The following is a 23,164-nucleotide window of genomic DNA, read 5'->3' on the forward strand; positions in this document are numbered from 1 at the left end:
CCAAGGGGTGGTAGAGCCTGACACAAATGCACAACTGGCAGCCAGGCCAAAAGCAAGCCATCAAGAGTCATAAGCTGCTGATTTTATGTCTCATTTCTAAGGAATTCACATGAAATCACTAAAGAGTATAATAAGAACAGGAACTAAGAAAAAAGAATAAAGGAGGTGGGAGGACAATGGAGGAGGCAGAAAAAGAAAAAGGATAAGAAAAAGTTAACATATTAAATAAGTCCAATTAGTCCAAACCCAAATTTAATGCACACACTCAGAGCAGAGGAAGAGTATGTCAAGCACAAAGGGATTCTCTTCTCCTTGTTTCTTACAGTATTTTACCACGGTATAAGTAAAATGCACAAACCTTGAGCATACAGCTCCATGAAATATTATCTATGTACACACGCATATAACCACCACTCAGATTAAGATCTGAACATTTCCATCACCCAGAAATACCCAGTCAAAACCCACCTCCCCACCTTACCTGTTCTGACTTCTGCCATCATAGATTAGTTTTGCCTGTTTTTCAAATCTGAATATGTATTAGTTTGTCTTGTTTCTTTCCTTCAAAATAAGGCTTTGTTGAATATCACTATTTCAGACTTTGTCACTGAATAATATTCTGCTCAGTTTATCTAACCTGCTATTGATGGAGTATTTGGGTTGTTTTCAGTTTGAGGCTATTAAGTATAAAACCACTTCAAACATGTTTCAAGAAGTCTCTTGGCAGACACATACACTCTTTTTAGCTGGGTATACATCTAGTAGTGAAATGGCTACATCACAGAGTAGGCTTATGTTTAACTTTATTAGAAACTGCCGAACAGTCTTCCAAAGATGTTTTAACCCCAAAGAGCCATGAACACCTTTAGAAGTTTAGACTTTTCTTATTTCAGAAAGATTTGTTTAATAATTAACAGACTAATCACTTGTATGATTTATGCCATTATGAATTCTCTGCAACAATCATACAGACACAAACAGCATAAAGTTCAAAGAGGAAAAATAGAAAAAAAAAAAGCAGCAGCAGCTTGAAAGACCTCATCCTTTAAGTGTGACCATAAACAGAAAACTAATGTCTTTGAAAATGATCAGTGAAATGATTTTAACACACTGGCAGGATACAGCATGTCTGCCACCCACACCAAAATTATATTTTAAACTCTGTAAAAGTACTGTATTCATATTATTTAAATAAAGAAATAATCCCATGTAAATTCCTCACTTGAAAGTAAGGCTACAGGACATTATCTTCACAGAAATGCTAGAAACTGGTGTTGTGAGGGAGAGGAGAAAAGAAATAGAAAAGCACAAACCATACAGAAAAGGTCCCAACTCCTTTAGAGCGAGGGACTCCATCTGTTTCCTACAGAACAAGACTGACATCTCTACACGTGAACACCTTTTGATACTGGATTGGCCAAAAACTTTGTTCAGGTTTTTCCATACGATGTTATGAGAGAACTCAAACTTTTTGGCCAGCCCAATATTTACACAGTAACGCTCTCACAGAAAACATTTAAAGAATAATCAAACTATGAGCTGCCTCCAGGAACTGCTAAGTAGTACCATGGTTTTCAACATGTGTGGGTTAAGACCCAAGTTGCATAAAGATGACCATTACATAGAAATCCTCATATATTTTATGGCTATAAAGTTAACATTGTAAACACATCATCAGCTTTTAGTGGTTTCTAGATACATCAAAGGAAATTTCTACATTTACCAATGACAAACATAAAAAGACTGATTAATTAAATATACAGAAGTACATAACAACAATTGCGGATTCCTGTTATGAGACAGATTAAAAAAGATGCCACAACTAGTTCTCAAGGAGCAACATATTGCTGACATTTAAAGAAACAACTTTGTAGGAAGTTAGAAAAGTCCCTGGAACATATAACAGTAGTCACTCAATAAATATTTGCTGAAAGAATGAATTGATTAGTCAGTCAATCAGGGCTCCTAAAAAAATGACTGTAACCAGGGAAAAGAAAATGCAAGATGACCTAGAGACAACTTCTACTGCGAAAGCAATGCCCAAAGAATGAGGAGGAACTATCTGAAGGACACAGGAGTCAACCTGAGGGGCCATACCACTGGCCAAGCCTGGGACAATTTGAGCATCAAAATAAATAATGATAATAATAATAAATAAATCTTTATTTATTTATTCAGGAAGCAACCTGAGCTTCCCAGGTTGCTCAGTGATAAATACCAGAATCTGCCTGCCCATGCAGGAGACACAGGTTCAATCCCTGGGTTGGGAAGATCCCCTGTCTGAGGAAATGGCAACCTGCGTCAGTATTCTTGCATGGAAAATCCCATGGACAGAGGAGCTTGGCGGACTACAGTCCATAGAGTCACAAAGAGTGTGACATGACTGGATGACCACACACACAGACACACATATCATAAGCCTGTAGGTAAAACAGGAATCCAAGAATTGATAGTGATATAAACAAACAAAAACATGAGGGGGATGAGAAAGCTCTTGGGTAGAATTCCAACTAACTAATAAATCAAAAAAGAATACGGAATTAAAAATCACCCTTTGGCAACCTTCAGAGTAGTCACTGATTCAGACAAGAATCATCAATGGATGCCAAAGCTGGTAGGTGAATGGAAGTTTGATAAGGAAAAGAATGTTTACATAGTCTCAAAGTATCTCCTCAGAAAATACTTATTAATTATACTGTTTAATAATAAAACATACTTATTAATTAACTTTACAAAACAGAAGCCTGGCTGACACACTCTTCACCAAGAAACCAACGTCATCACTAATGGGACATTTCAACATCCTGGATCTCCAGACATGAAACACTGAGATGACCCCAGGTCACTTCTGTGATGTTTGTGCTAAAAATGCATAAGTCATGAGGAAAAACCAGACAAATTCAAGTGAGGAGCATTCTACATACAGTGTGTGGAAATGTCAAGGTCATAAAAGGAAGACTGAGGAACTGTTCCAGTTCCATTCACGTAAGTGGAATGGAGAGACACAGTAGGCCAGTGATCCTGATGAGATGCTGTTCCTATAAAGGACGGTATTGGGGTCATCACTGAAGAGTGAGCAGAGTCTGTGGGCTGGTGGTTTGTGGGAGTGGAGTCTGGTGATATCAGATTGATGCCAGCGTCCTGAGTGGACAGTCTCTGTGCACTTAGGGAATAAGGGATAATGGGACACCATGTCCATAACTTATTCGCAATTGGTTTGGCAATGTTAATCATTTCTGGGTGATGGTTACCTGAGAGCTCTATGTACTCTTTCTATAAAGTGTGTGTGTGTATATAAAAGAAATTATTTATTTAAAAAAGTTAAAAAAAAAGAGGAAGAAGAAAGCAAATACTTCTTAGATACACTCCTCATTAACTGGCAGATTCCTCATGCAGTACTAAATTTAACTCCTCTCTTGGATGCAATTACTATTTAAGGCCCATCTACTTCCTATGAAGTCAGGCCTGGATCTCCCCTCTTCTGCAGTGCAGAGAGGAATGGAGTGAATGGATTACCTTTTTAGTAAATAATGCTAACTGAATGTCTATGTATTAAAAGGGAGAAAAAAATCTTGAACCCTACCTCAGCTCATACATAAACCTCAATTCCTGACAAACTTAGATCTAAATTTAGAAGATGAAATAATAAAACATAATAATAATAATATTTATATAAATAATAATTATTATTATAATAAGCTTTATAATAATAAAAATAATATGAGGTCATCTTCACAAGTTTGTGGGAGACAAAGGTGTCTTAAATAGCACACAAAAAACCACTACCATTCTAGCAATTCCCCTTCTGAGTATTTATCCCCCCAAAATAAAAAACACTAACTTGAAAAGATATTAATATGTGCACTCTCATGTTCACGGAAGCAAGCTAAGTGTCCGCTGAAGGATGGATGGACAATGAAGAGGTGATACACATGAACAACAGACTATTAATCAGCAATTTTAAAAAAAAGTTGCCATTTGTGACAATATGGATGGCTCTTGAAGGCATTATGCTAAGTGAAATAAGTCAGATAGAGAAAGACAAATTCCACATGACCTCACTTATATGTGGTGTCTAAAAGAAAGAAAACACACAAAAAAAACACCAGAATTCACAGATACAGAGAACAGACTGATGGGTTGCCAGAGGTGGGAGATGGAGGTAGGTAAAGGGGGTCAAAAGATACAAACTTCCAGTTATAAAGTAAACAAATCAAGAGGATGTAATGCACAGCATGGTAACTACAGTCAGTCATACTGTAATTTATATTTGAAAGCAGCTAAGAAAGGTAGATCTAAAGGCTTCTCATCACAAGAAAAAAACATATGGGGACGGATGTTAATGAGACACTGTGATGATCATTTCACAACATATACAAATATCAAATCATTGTGTTGTGCAGCTGAAATTAATATAAACCTATGTTCAATTACACTTCAATTTTTTAAAAAGCACTATCCATAAGGGGAAAGACTAATATATTACATTTCATTACTATAAAAATCTGTTTACCAAAATGTACCATTAGGAATACAGAAAGATATATGCTATACACATATCTGACAAAGGATATTAATCCAGAATATCTAAGAAACCTGCAAGTCAATAAAAGAACTGAAAAGAAATAAACAACCTGCCAATGCAGGTTTTTAACAGGAAAAATATATCAACAGCAGAGAAGATCCTATTGCCAACAGGCATATGTAAAGGTGTTTACTTTAATTACTAAGGAAATGCAAATTAAAATCACAGTGAAATACTACTATATCCCCAGAAGAATAGGCAGAAATTTTGAAAGCTGAGGATGCCCTTTGCGGACAAGGACATGGGAAACTCGCATATACTGCTAGAGGGAGGAAAATGTGTCAGGTTGAACATTATGTATAATACTGAACACATACATAACCTACTTAGCTACACCCCCAAAAGAAATGTATACATCCAACAATGTTCATAGCATTGTTGTTGTTTAATCACTAAGTTGAGTCCGACTCTTTGCGACCCCATGGACTGTAGCCCACCAGGTTCCTCTGCCCATGGGATTCTCCAGGCAAGAATACTGGCGTGGGTTGCCATTTCCTTCTCCAGTTCACAGCACAGTAGTCTTATCTCTAACAGCCCCAAACTGGAAACAACCCAAATGTCTACCACCAGTATAATAAATACATAAACCGTGGTATATCCATGCAGTGGGATATTACATAGCAAAAAAATACTATACTGTTAACAACACAGATGAATCTCACAAACATGACACTGAGAAAAATAAGCTATGACAGAAGACTCTGGCGGACGATTCCAACAAGCAGGCACAACAAATCTAGGATGACAGGATGCAGAACAGCGGTTCCCTTTGGAGTTGCTTAACCTTGTTAACTAGAAGGGCTTTAACCCCTATGCGAGAGGCTTCTGAGGCTCTGGGAAACCCTGCAAGGCATTCACAGTGCAAAATCCCATCAAGGTTCCACAACCATAGTTTGTGCACTTGCAGATACATAGTTATATTTATTTTAAAATTTTACCTCAGCAACAAACAAATGTATAAAATGTCATACAAAAAAAAATTAAGTTAAAAAAACTAATTTACCCCTCAAAATCTACGCATTCTGTCAGCTCAGTACAACGTTCAATGGTGGGAACATCTCCACTGGCCTTCACACTCTCCTGTTCCCTTGCTCTGACTCCTCTGCTCGCCGGTCTCCTGCTATAGCCCCTGGGAGTGGACCTGAACCGAAGCTCAGCACACAGCTGCTCGTGCTTCACAGCCTCTGCCCCAGGGGGCAGGTCCACAGGCCTGGCTTCCACCAGTGGATCAGTAACACTTGTCCTTCTGCCCATTCCATGAACATGAGTTTCTTCTCTTTCTCTTCACCCATCAACTATGGCTGTGGTTTCCTAACTGATTTAGCTTCTAGTTTCTTCCACCTTCCATACACATGTCAAACTCAACATCCTAAATTGCTCTTTTGAACACATCATCCACCTGCTGGTAAAAATTAATCCCCGAACTAGAGATAACATTTATTTCCTAAAGCTGCATTCCAGTCCATCACTATCTGCTTTCTAACTACATCTCTAGTCTTATCTCTTATTAGCCACTTAACTGCTGCTGCTGCTAAGTCGCTTCAGTCGTGTCCGACTCTGTGTGACCCCATAGACGGCAGCCCACCAAGCTTCCCCGTCCCTGGGATTCTCCAGGCAAGAATACTGGAGTGGGTTGCCATTTCCTTCTCCAATACATGAAAGTGAAGTCACTCAGTCGTGTCCAACTCCTAGCGACCCCACGGACTGCAGCCTACCAGGCTCCTTGGTCCATGGGATTTTCCACACAAGAGTACTGGAGTGGATTGCCATTGCCTTTTCCGAGCCACTTAGCTGTTCTACTTAAAAATCATCTACAGGGGGAGGGGAGAAAAAAATCATCTATAAAGAAAATATTTTTTTGCCAAACCCACAGTCCAGATTCCTATTCCAAGGAGTTTCCTCAGTATTCCCGTAGCCTGGAATACACTTTCCTCTGCCTTACGCCTGCCTGCTCTCTATTCAAGACCTATACCTCACCTCAACTACCTCAGTACATGTGTATCATTACTTATAATACTGAAGTCTGCTATTACTCACTTGGTACTTAATCTTTACCACTGGGTTACATGTTTTATGTAAATAACTAAAACCCTTACAGAAAAGAACAATGGTTTTATTTTACATCCCTTAGATGTATTAAAACAAATGCTTAATAAATAGAATTAGTGCTATGATGCTAATGATCAACTAGTAATCTGAACAGAGTTTGAAAGTTAAATATAGCCTCTACCTAGCTTTAAGCTATAAGAGTTTTTTTTTAATTAGAACAGTATTTTGGCTTATTTACCCATACTTAACAAATATTGGAATAAGCTGAACATATGTAAAAGGACTACCATTAGGAAGGTCACGGAATTCTGGAAAGAGCAGTCCTTGAAAAAGGAGACTGTCTACAGAGCACGTGCCACATGGGAAAAGAAGTGCTGACCTGATTATGAGTATGAGCATGTGGACTGTAACTAAACAGCCTATGGAGTCAGTGTTGGCAGGCAAAATGTTTTTTTTCACTCCATCACAAAAATACCTAAAGCAACACTGGTCAGAAGGTAACCACTTGCATTAGTAAGTTAACAGATGAGTAAATGGCATAACGCTGGTACTAAATTTACGGACCTTTATTAACTCGATGCTATCAATTCATGCATGGTGTCCAATACAGGTTTGTTCTTCCCAATAGATAACTGGACATATAATGCTGCTGGTACTGCATGCAATCGACTTTTTAAAGTCGATGCATGGAACAACTTTTTAAAATTATTCTTAGGAGCTTAAAACTAGAACTCTCATTTTCTTAGAATATTATACACAGGAGGTTTTACTGGATTTGTGGGTTTCTTAACAAACTTCATATGAATGTTTTTAAATGTAAATGGCAACCATCTCTACATGAGCAAACAAAATAGTAAGATGCTTAGGACTAATTTTATAATTTTCTATTAAACTAAAGACTATTTTAATTAATAATTATATGTTATATACTTAGAAAGAGAAATTGATGACTTCTATCTTTGCTTTAGAAAAAACCTCAGTCCTATTTTCATGTCTTTGTAGCCAAATGCCTTTTTGTCACATTTAAAAAGTAAATAATACACCTTTAGAGTAGCCATTAAAGCAGAATTTTAAAATAACTCCAATTACCTTCTTCATTCTCTCATCTTCAGTTACTATACTGCTGTATGAATACCCATTGACTATGCAACAGGCCTGCGTGAAGGAAAATACAGGGAACAGCACATGCAGAGGACAAGAACACAAGGAACCAAGGCAGGGCCATACCTGGGTTATTATTAACATTGCTCTTGGGTGGCTTCTGAACTGGTTTGGGGAGCGTGGATTCTGTCAAAGCTTTGTTAGCGACGGCTTGCTGGGCCTTCTTTATACTGCTCCCTTCGGATTCCCATGTCTGCTCCCCAAGACTCAGTTGCACTGAGAACATCTTGGAAAAACATAAAGAGACCAGGAAAACATTGAAATTTTTCAGGAAATAAAATGTGCTGTCTGAGAGAAAAACAGACACACCACAGAATCAAAATGTTAGAGCTAGGGTTGAGTTTATACGTCATTTGTAACAAAAATCTTATTCTCTCTAGTGAAAGAATGTTAAGAGGTCGAATTCTGTTCTATCCAGAGGCTTAAAGGCAGCTCTAAGTGTACATTTTTGGTAGAATATATCAAGAAGAAAGAGCTTCCCTAAATGGAATCATATTGTTAATGCCATTCAAATAGTCCTCAAAAAAAGTAGAATAAGAACAAAGAATAAGAGAAATTGTAAGAGAATCCAAAAGAACCTGTCTCTGTAACTATCACAAAAACTAATTACTTAAACTTTATACTTAACACAATTTAGTCAATGAGTCAGGAAATCCTATTAAATATCCTGTCACCAAGAAACTCTCAATCCTCCACAATCAACCTTTAGCCAGTCACCAAATCCAATCAGTTTTAACTTCATAAATATTTCTCAAATCTCCTTCCTCTCTCTGCCAGGAACTCTGCTGCACTGGCTACAGTCTTTCATCATCTTAGCTTGGATGTAATAATCTCCCATCTGATTGCTGCTAATGCTATCTTTCTAAAACTCAAATCCCATTGCATCACCCAGAACACCACCAGCTTGAAAACCTTCAACTGCCCCCAGTGCTGCACGCCACAAAGGAGTGACCTGTCCATCTTCACTTCACACACACCCCTCCCCTTGCACATCCTAACACTCCATCTACACCGTATTTCCACATGGGCTCAAACACCTCTAAAATTTAGGATCAAGTTACAGTATACACACACAATCTGCTGCTTTCCTGGACCCTAGATAGCTCACTGCTCTGTAGGAATACAAGGTAAGAACCTCAAAATGCTTATTAATTATTTAGAAATAAATGTGAATTTACAGGAAAGAGATCAGGTAGACGATACCTTTAAAAACCAAGTATTTAGAATTAGCATCATCAATAATCATACAAATGAACATCACATGCCTCCCGACAGGATCCAATGAGAAATATGTAGCATTCTTGGCCAAAAATGCTTACTGTGAATCTAATCATAGGAAAACAATCAGACAGATCTGGATTATGGTGTATTCTCTAAGAAACTGACTGAAACTCTTCAAAATGTCCATGTTATGAAAGAAGAAAGACAGAAGAATGCAAAGGGGCTGTCCTAGATGAAAGGATGCTAAAGCGATATAGAAGGTCACAATAAGCTATAAATAAGCTATTGATCAGACTTGTACTAGAAAGAAAAAAAGTACAAAGCGTATTTAGAGAACAACCAGGGGAAACCAGGGAAAATTTGACTATAGACAATATAATAAATAATGTCTTCAGTTATAATTTTCAATTGAGTGATGATAGTATTATGGTTATGAAGAAGAATGTCTTTGGTCTCACAAGATAGATATACAAGTATTAAGGATAAAAATGTCATGATAGTCGGAATTTATTTTCAAACTGCTCAAGGAAAGAGTATATATATTTCTATACAGAAGGAGCAAGGAAAGAAATAAATGTAGCAATGTACTGAATAAATTAATGACTAGTAAATATGAAAGATTTATTATTACACTGCTCTTTCAATTTTTCTCACAGATTTTCAATTTTTCTCACAGATTTTCAATTTTTCAAAATATACAGCTGAAAATATTTACAATCATTTGAAATTCAAAATATATACATATCTTTTAAAAGTGAGTAATTTTTCTTTTGATTCAGTGTAAAATTTTTATCTAAAACATATTTTAAATACATTTGCCCAATTTTAAAATGATTTCTCAATGACTAGGTCTTTTGGTTTTCAAATTATATAGTATGTAACAGAGAACTCTGCCACAAAGGATATATTATCTCTCCCATTTCTTCCAAATCAGTTCACCCTCCAGAATGTTTCATCCATTTTTCTTTCATTAATTCAGGTTCAAAACCTCAATAGCTCCTTTGTTTATCCTTGTCTTCTTAAGATTTATTTCACAACACTTCAAAACTGTTCCCTGACATTTCTTTTGTCACCACCTTAGTCTAAGGCCCTATAAACTCAGGTTTCCTGCCTCCTAACCTTCCAGATGTCACCACTTTTCCAGTTCACAAGCCAAACACCTTTGAATGGTCCTCCTTGTCTGCTCCATTTCTCTCTACATTCTTCCCTGCATCCAACTGATTCAATTTCAAAAACATTTTTCAGATCTGGCCTTTATCTGTATTCTCAGTTAAGAGTATCAATGTATCTCTCTCCTAAATTACTACAAGACCACCCTAACACCATTTCTTTCACATAAGACTTTCCTATCAAACTGTCCTTCTTGGGAATTCCCTGGCCATCCAGGGGTTAGGACTTGGTGCTTTCATTGCCAGGGCCTGGGTGCAGTCCCTGGTTGGGAAATTAAGATCCAGAAAGCCATGCCATCATCAACATGAACATGCTATAAAATGCAAATGTATCCAAGTCAATTCTCTGCTTTCTGAGATCTCTTAAGAATTCCACTATGCTGCACCTAAAAGCAATGCAACATTATACATCAATTACATCTCAAAAGAAAAACAAACAAAAAAAACCTGGAGAGGAAAAAAAGTCCCACTATAATAAACATTTAGTAGCAATTTTGAGTAGGAGTCCTGGGACATACTGCTTATGAGCTTAAGTCACAGATCCACCATTTACTATGTGTCACAGTAAGGAAGTTCTTTACTCTTTCCATTTGTCTTCTTACTTATTTAGTGAAATCAGGGTAATAACCACAGAACAGTTATGAAAGTTAAAATGGTGTAAATACCCCCATTTGAAATGTAGAGATTGTCAAACTGGATAAGAAAACAAAATCCAACTACATGCTTCCTACAGGCAATGCACTTCAACTATAAAGATACATGGTTTAAAAGCAATGGGATAGAAAAAATGTATCATGATAATGTAAATTAATGAAAAGTCAGAATGGTTATAATAATATTAAGCAAAGTAGATTTCAGAGCAAAGACTACTACCAATAATAACAAAGGTCACTTCATAATGACAAAGGAGCCAACTAATCAAGAAGAGGACTAAAGATTTTAAACACTTGGGCAATGCAGTTCATATATACAAGGGAATATTACTCAGCCATAAAAAGGAATGAAATAGTGTCATTTGCAGAGACATGGATACACTTAAAGATGGTCATACAGAATGAAGTAAGTCAGAGAGAGAAAAACAAATACTGTATAATATCACTAATATGTGGAATCTAAAAAAATGGTACGAATGAACTTATCTGCAAAGCAGAAATAGAGACAAAGATGTAGAGAACAAACATGGATACCAAGGGGGAAAGGGAGAATGGAATGAACTGGGAGATTAGAACTGACATATATACACTACTAGGTATAAAACAGATAACTAATGAGAACCTACTGTATAGCACAGGGAGCTCTACTCAATGTTCTGTGGTGACCTAAATGGGAAGTCTAAATAAAGAGGGGACATATGTATAGTCGGTTCACTTTGCTGTACAGCAGAAATTAACAGAACATTGCAAAGAATTATACTCCAATAAAAAATTAATTAAAAAAAAAAACACTCGGGCAACTAACAACACAGCTTCAAGATACATGAAGCAAAAATGAACAGAATTCCAAAGAGAAATAAAGAATCCACAATTAAAGTCAAAGACTCAATACCCCCTCTCAATAACTGATATAACCATGACAGCAGACAATCAGGTGGAACAGAATAGAGCTGAACAACACTATCAACCAGTATAAACTGACTGCAATGTCTTTAAAACACTCTACCCAAAAAGGGCAAATATACATTTGTCCTCAACTTCTCACAAAATATTTACCAAGACAGACAATATTCTGGACTATAAAATAACTCACAACAAATTCTAAGGATTCAAGTGATGTAAAGTATATTCTCTGACCACAATGGAATATAAATTAGAAACTAATAACAGAAAGATCTCTAGAAATCTCCAAATATTTAGAAAATAAATAACACATTTCTAAATAAATAACACATTTCTAAATAACCCATGGAGAAAAGAAGAAATCAAAGAGGAAAACAGAAAGTATTTTAATCTGAATGCAAATGAAAACACTGTATCTCAAAAGATGACGCTGATAAAAATACTAAAGGGAAATTTCCAGCACTACATACCTACACTACAAAAGAAGTGAAGTCTCAAGTTAACTTCAGTTTTAATCTGAAGAAACTAGAAAAAGAGTAAATCGAAGCTGAGATAAACAAGGAAAAAAGTAATAAAGGTAAAAGCAAACATAAGAAAATAAAAAATAGGAAAAAAATGGAGAAAAACCCACAAAACCAAAAGCTGGTACTTTGCAAAGATCAATAAAATTTGTAAACCTCTATGAGAAAAAAGAGAAGACACAAATTACCAGCATCAGGAATGAGAGAGGACATCACTGCAGATTCTCACAATATTAAAAAGACAACAGGGGAATATTTAACTTTAAGCCAATAAACTCAACAGCCTAAGTTTTTAAAGGCCACTGTTATGAAAGCTCATTCAAGAAGAAACAGGCAACGGGAATAGCCTTATATTAATACATGTTAAAGGAACTGAATCTGTAGTTTAAAACTTTCCTACAAAGAAAATTCCAGGCCCACATGATTTGGATATAAAGTCTACCAAACATTTAAGGAAGAAATAATGCCAATTTATAAAAACTGTTCCCAAAACCTGAATTGGAAGGAACACCTCTTGATTTACGTTATGAAGTTTACATAACTTTGACAATGAAACCACAATAAGATACCACCAGGGAAAACAAAACAAAACTACACACCACACAAAATGTAAAAGTCTTTATCAAAATTCCATTAACAAATGGAATCCGTCAATACAGAAATCAGATAATACTTTACAACCAAGCATTTCACTCCAGGAAGACAAAGATGGATTGTACATTTGAGAGTCAAACAATGTAATTCACAATAATAAGCGATTAAAAACAGCAAGGTCATATGACCATCAGAATCAATGTAGAAGAACCATAAGACAAAAACCAATATTAATTCATGTTAAAACTCTCAGCAAAAAAAATAAAAGTAGTGAAGAATTTCCTCGATCTAATTAAAGACATCTATAGAAAAAGCTACATTTAACATCACAATTAATGAGGGAAAACTGAATGACTAAGTCACGAACAAGTTAGAGATGTCTGTGCTTATCACTTTTATTCAACACTGCACTGCAAGTTCTAGCCAATGCAATTGAGCAAGAGAAATAAATAAAAGGCAATCAGGTTGGGGAATAAGATTTAAAACTGTCACAAATAGCTTGTGGGACACCCAGCAGGATCTTAAAAAAAAAAAAAAAAGTCTACTAGAACTAATAAATGAGTTTAGCAAGACTGCAAGATGCTGGATCAATATACAAAAATCAGTGTATTTTTGAAGCAGATTCACAGAAAGAACAGACTAGTGGTTATGGGGTAGGGGTAAGAGAGGGGAAATGTAGGGATGGGGGAATCGAAGGTACAAACTACTGACTATACAATAGACTTAATGCTGTATTGAACAGATGGGGAATAGAGCCAACATTTTGTAATAACTATAAATGGAAAGTAACCTTTAAAAATATACATAAAAGGGCTTCCCTGGTAGCTCAGTGGTTAAAAATCAACCTACCAATATAGGAGGCATGGGTCTGATCTCCGGTCCAGGAAGATTCCACATGCCGTGGAACAACTAAGCCCGTGCACCACAACTATTAAGCCTGTGCTCTAGAGCCTGGGAATCCCAACTACTGAGCCCCGCGCTCTAGAGCCAGTGCTCCGCAAGCAGCAGCAGCCACGCAATGAGAAGCCTGTGACCACAACCAGAGACGAGGCCCCACTAACTGCAACTAGAGAAAAGCCTGCAGAGCAACGAAGGCCTAGCATACCCAAAAATAAATATATAATTTTTAATTACATAAAAAATTTATAAAAAGAATTTTTAATGTATCATAAAAATAATCTGATATATTTCACTCTCTTCTACATTCTTTGGCACTGTATGGATTCCCTATATTAGAAAGGCAGTTATTTTTAGCACTATTTGACAGTAAAAATTAAAGTTAACCTGCTATGGAAAAAGTAGGAATCTTCAGATTTCTCTATTTGTACTTTTATTCTTCACACTCTCATGTGTGCATACTTATACAGAAATGCTATACATATTTCAATGATTTAAAATTTATAAAAGAAAATATACAGAACAAAAAAATCACTGTATTTTTATATATTAGCAATGCTTAATAAGAAAAATTATAAATTGAAATTTTTAAAAACCATACCACTTACAGTGGCTTCAAAAACATGAAATATTTAGAAATAAACCTAATGATGAGAAATACCTGTCCACTGAAAACTACAAAATATTGAGAGAAATTAAAGAATGTCTAAGTAAACAAGAGATACTTTGTTCATAGGTTGGAAGACTCAATTTTTCTAACATGTTAATCTTCCCCAAATTGAGCTATTTATTCACTGCAGTTCTATTCAAAATCTCAACAAGGTGCTTTATAGAATGGACTAGTGGACTTTAAAATCTGTATGAAAATGCAAAGTGTATTGAATAGCCAAAATGACTCTGAAAATGAAGAGCAAAAGTAGAGGGCTGGTACTACCAGATTATAAAGCTATAGTAATCAAAATAGTTGGGCTTCCCAGGTAGCTCAGTGGTAAAGAATCCACCGGCCAATAAGGGGACATGGGTTCGATCCCTGGACAGGAAGGTCCCCTGTAGAAGGTAATGGCAACCCACTCTAGTACTCTTGCCTGGGAAATCCCATGGACAGAGAAGCCTGGCAGGGTACAGTCCCTGGGGTCACAAAGAATCACACATGACTTAGTGAGTAAAACAACAATCAAAACAGCATAGTATTTGCCTAAAGACAGAAAAAAGAGACCAACAGAACAGAACAGAGACCAGAAATAAAGATATATACAGACAGCTGATTTTGGACAAAGGTGCAAAGGCAATGAAGTAGGAAAAGGACAATCTCTTCAACAACTGAACATCTGTAACCAAAAAATAGAAATAAAAATTAAATTTTGTTACATATCTCATATCATCTATAAAAATTAACTCAAGGTGGCAATTAGATCTAATTATAAGACCCAAATGTAAAAACTTAAACTATATAACATCTAGAAGAGAGCACAGAAGAAAATCTTATGACCTCTAATAGGGCAAAGATTTCTTAGGTATGATACCAAAAACGAAATCTATAAGAGAACAAATGGATAAACTGGAGTTCATCAAAATTAACAATTACTGCTCTTCAAAAGACACTGTAAAAAAAAAAAAAAGAAAGAAAAAGATAAGCCATGAAGAGGGGGAAATAATGTCAGGCACATATCTAATAAAGGATTTGAATCCAGAATATACTAAGAGGCAAAACAGCAGAGCAGAAAGCTCCAAAAAGGAAGTGTCTGTCATATTATACTCAACAGATATTTTACCAAGGATTTTAAAATCCTGTATACAACTATTAATAACATACAATGAGACAATTATCCAGGTATCTCCATTATCAACATACTTGCTAAGAATTTACAAACTATCATCCTATTATACTAGACTAGAACAGGTACAATAGTTTTCAAATTACAGGTGAGATTCTAAGTTGTTTGAGGCCACACAAGCCAGATAATGTAAGGCTAAGATCAAGCCTGGTAAATCTACCAAGAATTAAAAGAAGAAAAATACTTCACCTTCAAGGCCACTGGGTAGAACTGCCTCCCTCAGCAATATTTATTCCAGAGTAAACTTTCTTCAAGTGTCACTATGACAGCAGCTTTCTTAACACTCAGCCATGCATATCCACAACTCATCAAAATAGGGAAATAAAGTAAAAAAAAGAAAATACCACTTTATGTTATTCATGGCTGTCTGCATTATAATAGCCTTCTTTTGAGATTTGAGAAAATCTAAACAAGTCATAAGAAAATAAAGAACTAGACTTAGGTACCTAAGAGATACAATACAGCAATGTCATAATAACTTACATAAATATAAGGAATAACAAATAACAAAAATAAAAGGGGACAAGGCAAACATTAAAATAGTTTTTATTTACTAGTCACACATTAAAAGTTCTGCAAGTTGTTCACATTCTGTAAGACTCAATGAGGAAAGAAGAAAGCATGTAAATATAGATCAATACTTGCCATCAAGAAGTATGTATGAGAAGACAGTTCTATACCACCTTGAAGACATTAATCTCTGTCCTGTGTTTCTCAACTCGGGATGCACATCAGGGTCATCTTAGAGCTTTAAAAAAGTCCTGGTATCTGGGCCTCATCCAAGACCAATTAAATCAGAATTTCTGGGAGTAAGATTCAGGCTTAAGTATTTTTTAAAGCTCCAATGAATAACCAAGGTTGGGAACCACTACTGTTAAATATGTGTGTGTACATAAACACATCTTTACATACCTATGGAAGTTGCCATATAACTGGCTAATGTCCCAAGAAAATTAATGAGTTGGGGCTAGGTTTAAATTTTTCATGCCAGAGATAATCATTTATTTCACTCAAATATATTTTATGTCTCACTTAAAACCACTAGCAGACATGCATAAATGCAAATGACTTTACTTTCCACAAAAAGGATTCAGACTTAGCCAACTAATATTAACATTAAAATTAATTATGACTTAAGACCAACCTAGACAGCATATTAAAAAGTAGAGATTACTTTGCCAACAAAGGTCCATCTAGTCAAGGCTATGGTTTTTCCAATGGTCATGCATGGATGTGAGAGTCAGACTATAAAGAAAGCTGAGCGCCAAAGAATTAATGCTTTTGAACTGTGGTGTTGGAGAAGACTCTTGAGAGTCCCTTGGACTGCAAGGGGTTCTAACCAGTCCATCCTAAAGGAGATCAGTCCTGGGTGTTCATTGGAAGGACTGATGTTGAAGCTGAAACTCCAATACTTTGGCCACCTGATGTAAAGAGCTGACTCATTTGAAAAGACCCTGATGCTGGGAAAGATTGGGGGCAGGAGGAGAAGGGGATGACAAAGGATGAGATGGTTGGATGGCATCACCGACTCAATGGACATGGGTTTGGGTGGACTCCAGGAGTTGGTGATGGACAGGGAGGCCTGGCGTGCTGCAGTTCATGGGGTCGCAAAGAGTCGGACACAACTGAGCGACTGAAATGAATTGAACTAAGACTTGTAAGTACTACCTTTCATTCAAGAATATGCTACTTATTCTTGTTCTCACTCTTTTTAAGATGAGCAACAGGCTAAATGGTGTGGTGTATGACCAAAGACCCAGAGCAGTAGGTGGAGGTTGCCAAAGGAATCTCCACAGTTCCTTAAAACCCAAGGGAATCTAGGACTGTCTACAAAGAAGAATGTGGGCCACAACAAACCCGCTCCATTAGAAGCAGAATTTGATGACACAGAAGAAAGTTAAGGGAGGAGAGGGGAGACAAAGCTGGAGGAATGACCTTGACTAGGCAAAGAGGGGTTGGGACTTGGTAAAGAAATAGAAACAACTACTCATTGTCCTCTACAAGTCATTCATCCATACCTCTGAAGGGACAGCAGAGTTGGGATTTGGGTTGGGATTTTGCTAAGCATGTTCTAATCAAGAGTGGAAGACAGTTAAGGGTACATACAAAGTGTATGGAATTTAAGCTGAAAAAGGAAACTTGAAGACTGAGGTAAGTGAGAAATAGTAAAAAGGTGGTAGAATCAATGGCTTGTGGTGTGGAAGGACTACTGAAGGCAGACTATTAGACCGAATGAACTGGGTGTCAGAGACAAATGAATGCTTGCGATTCTAATTCTGGAGGGTCTTGCAGTTACTGGTAATGGTAAAATCAAGACTTTGATCACAGGAATGAGTGGCTGAAGGAGAATGGAAGACAAGATAATTGGAGAAATGTAAGACACTAAAATGTCAGCATGCTGAAATAACCATCATTTAGGCAGTATCACCAAAAATTAAGAATGAATATTGTAGAGACTGAAAGTGAGCCATGAGAAATGTGATGGAATCACTCAGAGGTCAGCAAATGTCTAGTGTGATGTCACATGGGTGGTGAGTCTATTAACATGAAATTCAAACCTGGAGGCCTATCTCAAAGAAGAATTCCTGGAATTGGCAATGAGAATAAAAAAACAGGAGACATACTAAAGGAATTATGAATTGTAGTAGGATAAAGTATTTATTGCTCTAAGGAAATGGCCTCACACATCACAGTAGCACAGCACAGCAACAACTACAACTAAGAAAGTCAGGGCCTGCCAGAGGCCCAGTGGAGGGAGCAGAGAAGTTTCACAAAGGTTTGGAAGATGTGAGATGTGTGTTCAAATCTGACAGATGTGAAAAACCATGAGACACTGTAAGAAATTCAAACACTTCAACAAGATTAAGGGTAGAAAGAAAGTGTGTGTAATAGACATGAATTAACAGGTATGGAAGAGAAAGGCTACTACCTTTGTCTCTGAACAAAAGATATTCTGAACAAATTAAAGTGCTGCCCAGAAATCCTTCACAGAAGTCTCTAATATGGAACAAAATGGACAGATTTCAGTTTCATCTTATTTCCCTTACTTTGAAGGAGATGCTAGAAGACAATTAAATAATCCAATAACCTGTACTGTATGAAGATTAACCAACTTGTAGAGAATCAATTGCTTCCACATTGCATACAAAAATGTATAATCATTATCATAATCTCCAATATCCAAGATTAAAAATGTACCAAGGATATGTGTGCACAAGTGATATTTTTAAAAACAGGATGACAGAGCTCAAGCATAAATGCTTTAGTCATAATTTCTTTGCAATGTATACACAAGCAAACATGTATGTATGAGGCTATATAAAAATATAAATCAATTTTACATTTAAAAGAACAATATTATAAATGAATACACAGCTAACAACAAAACTGGCATATACAACTTTTATAAATGATGAATCTTGGAATTAAACATCCTATTGGAAAAGGCGTCTCACTAAGTAACTGTTGCTGTATTTTACTCTGCATCCATTTTTAGGTTATCAGTTACTATGTCATGGGAAAAGCACCATACTTGAAGGTCACAGAATACACGTACAAGTGCTGGCGCTGGCACTCATGAACTATTAAGCAAGTTACTTAGCTTTTCTGTGCCTGAGTTTCTTAATTTACAAAATGGAAATCAAAAATTCGTATCTCATGTGGTTTCATTAAGATTTTTGTGAAGTACTGTATCAGAATGAACTCTGCAAACCATAATGAGCTATACAGTTACAGACTTTAAAATACTTTTAAAAGAGAACTAAGAGAGCCTTTAGGCCATCCAGTACCCCCTCCCCCCAAAATAAAGCACAGTTAAAACCTGAGATGATAAATCTCACAGATTTGATAAGCATGGCTCACCACCTCTCTTCGGAACCTTACCTTCGAATGAGCAGGCCCTCTTTCTTTCAGAAGTTTATACTGGGGTTGGACTCTATTGAAACGGGCTAACTCATTTACCAGACACATTGGAGTTTTCTCTTTGGGGTTTGCCATTTTATCTTGGAGAGAAGCTGTAAATAAAAAGGCTGTAAAGTTTTTGTGAAGAATGACTTTACAAAATGGAAGAAAAACTAGTTTTGACTTTTTCAGGTTGAAATCAGATTGTATATTTGGATTAAATTATTTTCATGAATTTTAGATAAAAGTTTCAAATCATCTAAATTTCAAATCATCAAACCATTTGATCATCATTCAAATCATCTAAATCATCTAAATTTCCATTACATGCAACAGAACTATGTATCACATTTTAAACAAATTAAGGTAACTTTTTTTCTGAGTACCTAAATTGCTCTCTATACATAAACATGATAACAGCATGCTTAAAGACTGAAAAACAGTATAAAATTATATAATAACTTTTAATTTATCCTATAACTTTCTTCTCAAGAAATTTTAGCATAAACATATAATTCTTATTCTTATTGCTATAAAACTAAATTTTATCTGACTGTTTTATCATGTAATCTTCCTTTTTTCCTTCTCATTCTAAGGTAGCATATTAAATTGAAAAAGCTCCAGACATGGGAATCAAGTCCTAAGTTTAATTACTAGCTCTCCTGACTATTATGTTTTCATAACTTTTTTTTTAATGAAATTTTGGGAAAAAAATTAGAATAATTTAACAAATGACCAGTACCACCCAAAATTAAAAATAGTATTTTGTTTGCTTTTGGTCTTACTTTTTAAAAAAAGGAAAAACAGTATTACATTCCAGTTAAGTTCCCTTTATCATTTCCAGAAACTACCACTATGTGAATTTAAACTATATCCCTCTCGGATAATCTAAAATACATTTATATGCATGCATATATATCCATGAAGAAATACATAATTCTGACATATATGGTTTTGTAGTTCACATAAATAGTAATATAACAGACATACCATTTTCACAATGTTCTTCACTCTTCATTATGTTTTTGAGATTTAACTCATAGATCCAGTGTATTACTTTTTAACTGATGTATAATTTTCATCACAATACCTTAGCCATGTTTTAACCCTCCTTACTGATAGAAGACTTTTATTAATAGATTGTCTTTAATTTCTCACTCTTACAAGTTAAAGTTACACTACCCCAAACATCACTAAAAAGGATTGTACCTTTCCTCAGCAGCATGATAATTACTATTTCCCTCCAACCTTGAAAATGTGTAGTATGGTCAGATATTTTCATCTCTGACAATCTGATGTCTGACAAAACTGTTTTTGATTATCTGGGTTTCCTCTTCTGGGAGCTAGTTCTGTCCTTTTTTCTACTGACTATTTTATGTATAATATTTATCAATCTTTTCTTTTGTGGTCTGTGACTTTACTACCTTAAGAAACTCTCCCCTAATCTGAAATGTCTTAATTATTTTTACTTAAATTTACTAAGCCTATTATCCTTTATCTATACAATAAGAGTAATAAGTATATTCTACTTAACTAACAGGTTGTTATAAGGTTACAATTTTAAAATACATAGTACTTTAAATTCTACCACAATTACAGCTTCAGAATATTTTTATAGTATCTTATCCTATATTTTTGCTTCATCTCATTTACAGACATATTTAACTGCTTTTTTAGTTTTTCTTTCACCTCCAATTTTAAAACTTAAACATAGGGACTTCCCCAGCAGTCCAGTGGCTGAAACTCTGCCTTCCAAAGAGGGGGCGGGGGTTCAATCTCTAGTTGGGGAAATAGGGTCCCACATGTCATGGGGTATGGCCCAACACTAAAAAAAAAAAAAAAAAAACCTAAGCACATACAAATGGACTACTTCCTGCTCAATTAAACTGGAGTCACAATATATAAAGAATACATTAAATAAACAGAAATAGCTGGTTTTAGGAACTTCATCTATAAACTTTCTATGACAAGGTTTAATGTAGAAAATAGTATCTTTTTTAATACTTTTAATTTACTTTTTAATACGCTTTACAGGACTAATAATTTGGTATAATAACGATCACAATCATTATTAAGAAATTATTTTATAAGAATATTACACGAATACCTAGTAAGGCATAAGTTAAAAAAAAAAAAGAATATAAGCAACCAACTGTAGGACCAATACAGTTGACAGTTAATTCTACAATTAAACCATTCTAAATGGCTTGCAAAGCAAAAATAAACAAATAAGGAAAACCACAAAAAAGGCAAAGACTACTAGTCAAGAAAGGTTGAGGAAATCTGCATTTATAAACATTTTATAAACATTTCTGTGCCAGGAAGTCAGTTATTATATAAAATACACAGTGATCTGGGACCATAGTCAAATTCTGGTCCTTGCAACCATAGTGTTAAATACTAAAGTACAACAGATCACACAGCTACCTGAACACCAAAAAGCAAAAGAAGAATGAAAATGAGAAAATATTTAAGCCTGGTAAAAATGAGTTATTTCGCATAATACTAAAACAGCATTTATACTGCTACCATGGCAATTTTCGAAACTCAGCAATGCTGCATATTCATCTGTTATGATACAAAAAATATTAAGATCATAGCAAGAATAATAATGTGATGATTTTACAGTATAAAAAGTAACAACACTGGATTTAAGCATGTTTAAATGTGTTTAAAATATGTTTATAGCTCTATAAACTTAGCTCTGTTTGGTAAGAAAATCTGATCTAAATTCCTTAAAGGAAAATGATAATAACATGGCACTAAAACTTATATTCCACTCATTCTAACTTTCTGCTTCATAAAAACTACATGAATCCAATATTGGATTCACAGAATGGAATCCAAAAATGGATTTAATGTTTAAGTTTTGGTGTGAAAGATATGCAAAATACATGTAAGATCAATAAAACTTCAAAGTCCAAATGTTTAGTTAGTAAATTCAAAAATAATTAGTCCTAGTTCAGATTTTATTTTACAAAATGATTAAAACTTTATTTTCCATAGCTGTTCCTGCATTCAATCAGAAATCTTATTAACAATACTAACAATACTAACAGAGTTCAATGACAAAGTAGTAATAAAAAATTAAACCAAAATTTTGATTAAATATCTACAAAATTATAAAACAAATTGGTCTATAAAAGTTGAAATCCATAAACTTTATTTATTATTTTTTAGAAAAGTCAATAGTACAAAAAGTGAGAAATATATATATATATATACACACACATTGTTTCATATGTTTTCAAGAGACTGAAGAAAGCTTCAATTCAATTTGGTGGCTGGAATAGTAGATACCTACTTAGAAGTAAATAAAATTAATGACAATGAATTTCACAATTTTAAAACTTTGCTTCTGAGAGAACAAATGCCATATACTTAAGAGCCTAAGAGCCTGTTTTGGGTATCTCTGCCACTGACTGACTTCTACACATAATGTTGAGAAAGAACTTAAATCTCACTTTCCTGGACAGTGAAATAGAAATAATAATTGTTTTTTACTAGATTATAGTATATTGGTTGAGTCAAATGATGTAAGATACTATTAACAATAAGAATCCATTATTACTCTGCATATAAATAATCTTTAGCACACTATCACTGAAAATGAATACAGTGATATGATTTCATCAACTTTTTTCATGGCTTCCTAAGCTAAAATATTCAGAGTTAA

At 35.1% G+C, this 23,164-nt stretch overlaps 1 protein-coding gene across 7 annotated transcripts in view; it reads right to left on the bottom strand.

Annotated features, from left to right (window-relative positions):
• The window catches only part of STAU2 (staufen double-stranded RNA binding protein 2), a 305,621-nt gene that overhangs the window by 256,326 nt on the left and 26,131 nt on the right, over positions 1-23,164 (bottom strand). For 3 of the 7 annotated variants that reach the window (XM_055546281.1, XM_055546278.1, XM_055546277.1), the window contains one exon: positions 7,862-8,021. In XM_055546281.1, coding sequence (XP_055402256.1) covers positions 7,862-8,021 — 160 coding nt within the window. Of the gene's footprint in view, positions 1-7,861; positions 8,022-15,008; positions 15,034-15,777; positions 15,893-19,470; positions 19,602-23,164 lie in introns of those variants that run through there. The other 4 variants (XM_055546279.1, XM_055546280.1, XM_055546275.1 and 1 more) reach the window with 4 other exon arrangements.

Source organism: Bubalus kerabau, chromosome 14, assembly GCF_029407905.1.
Source record: "Bubalus kerabau isolate K-KA32 ecotype Philippines breed swamp buffalo chromosome 14, PCC_UOA_SB_1v2, whole genome shotgun sequence".
NCBI lineage: Eukaryota > Metazoa > Chordata > Mammalia > Artiodactyla > Bovidae > Bubalus > Bubalus kerabau.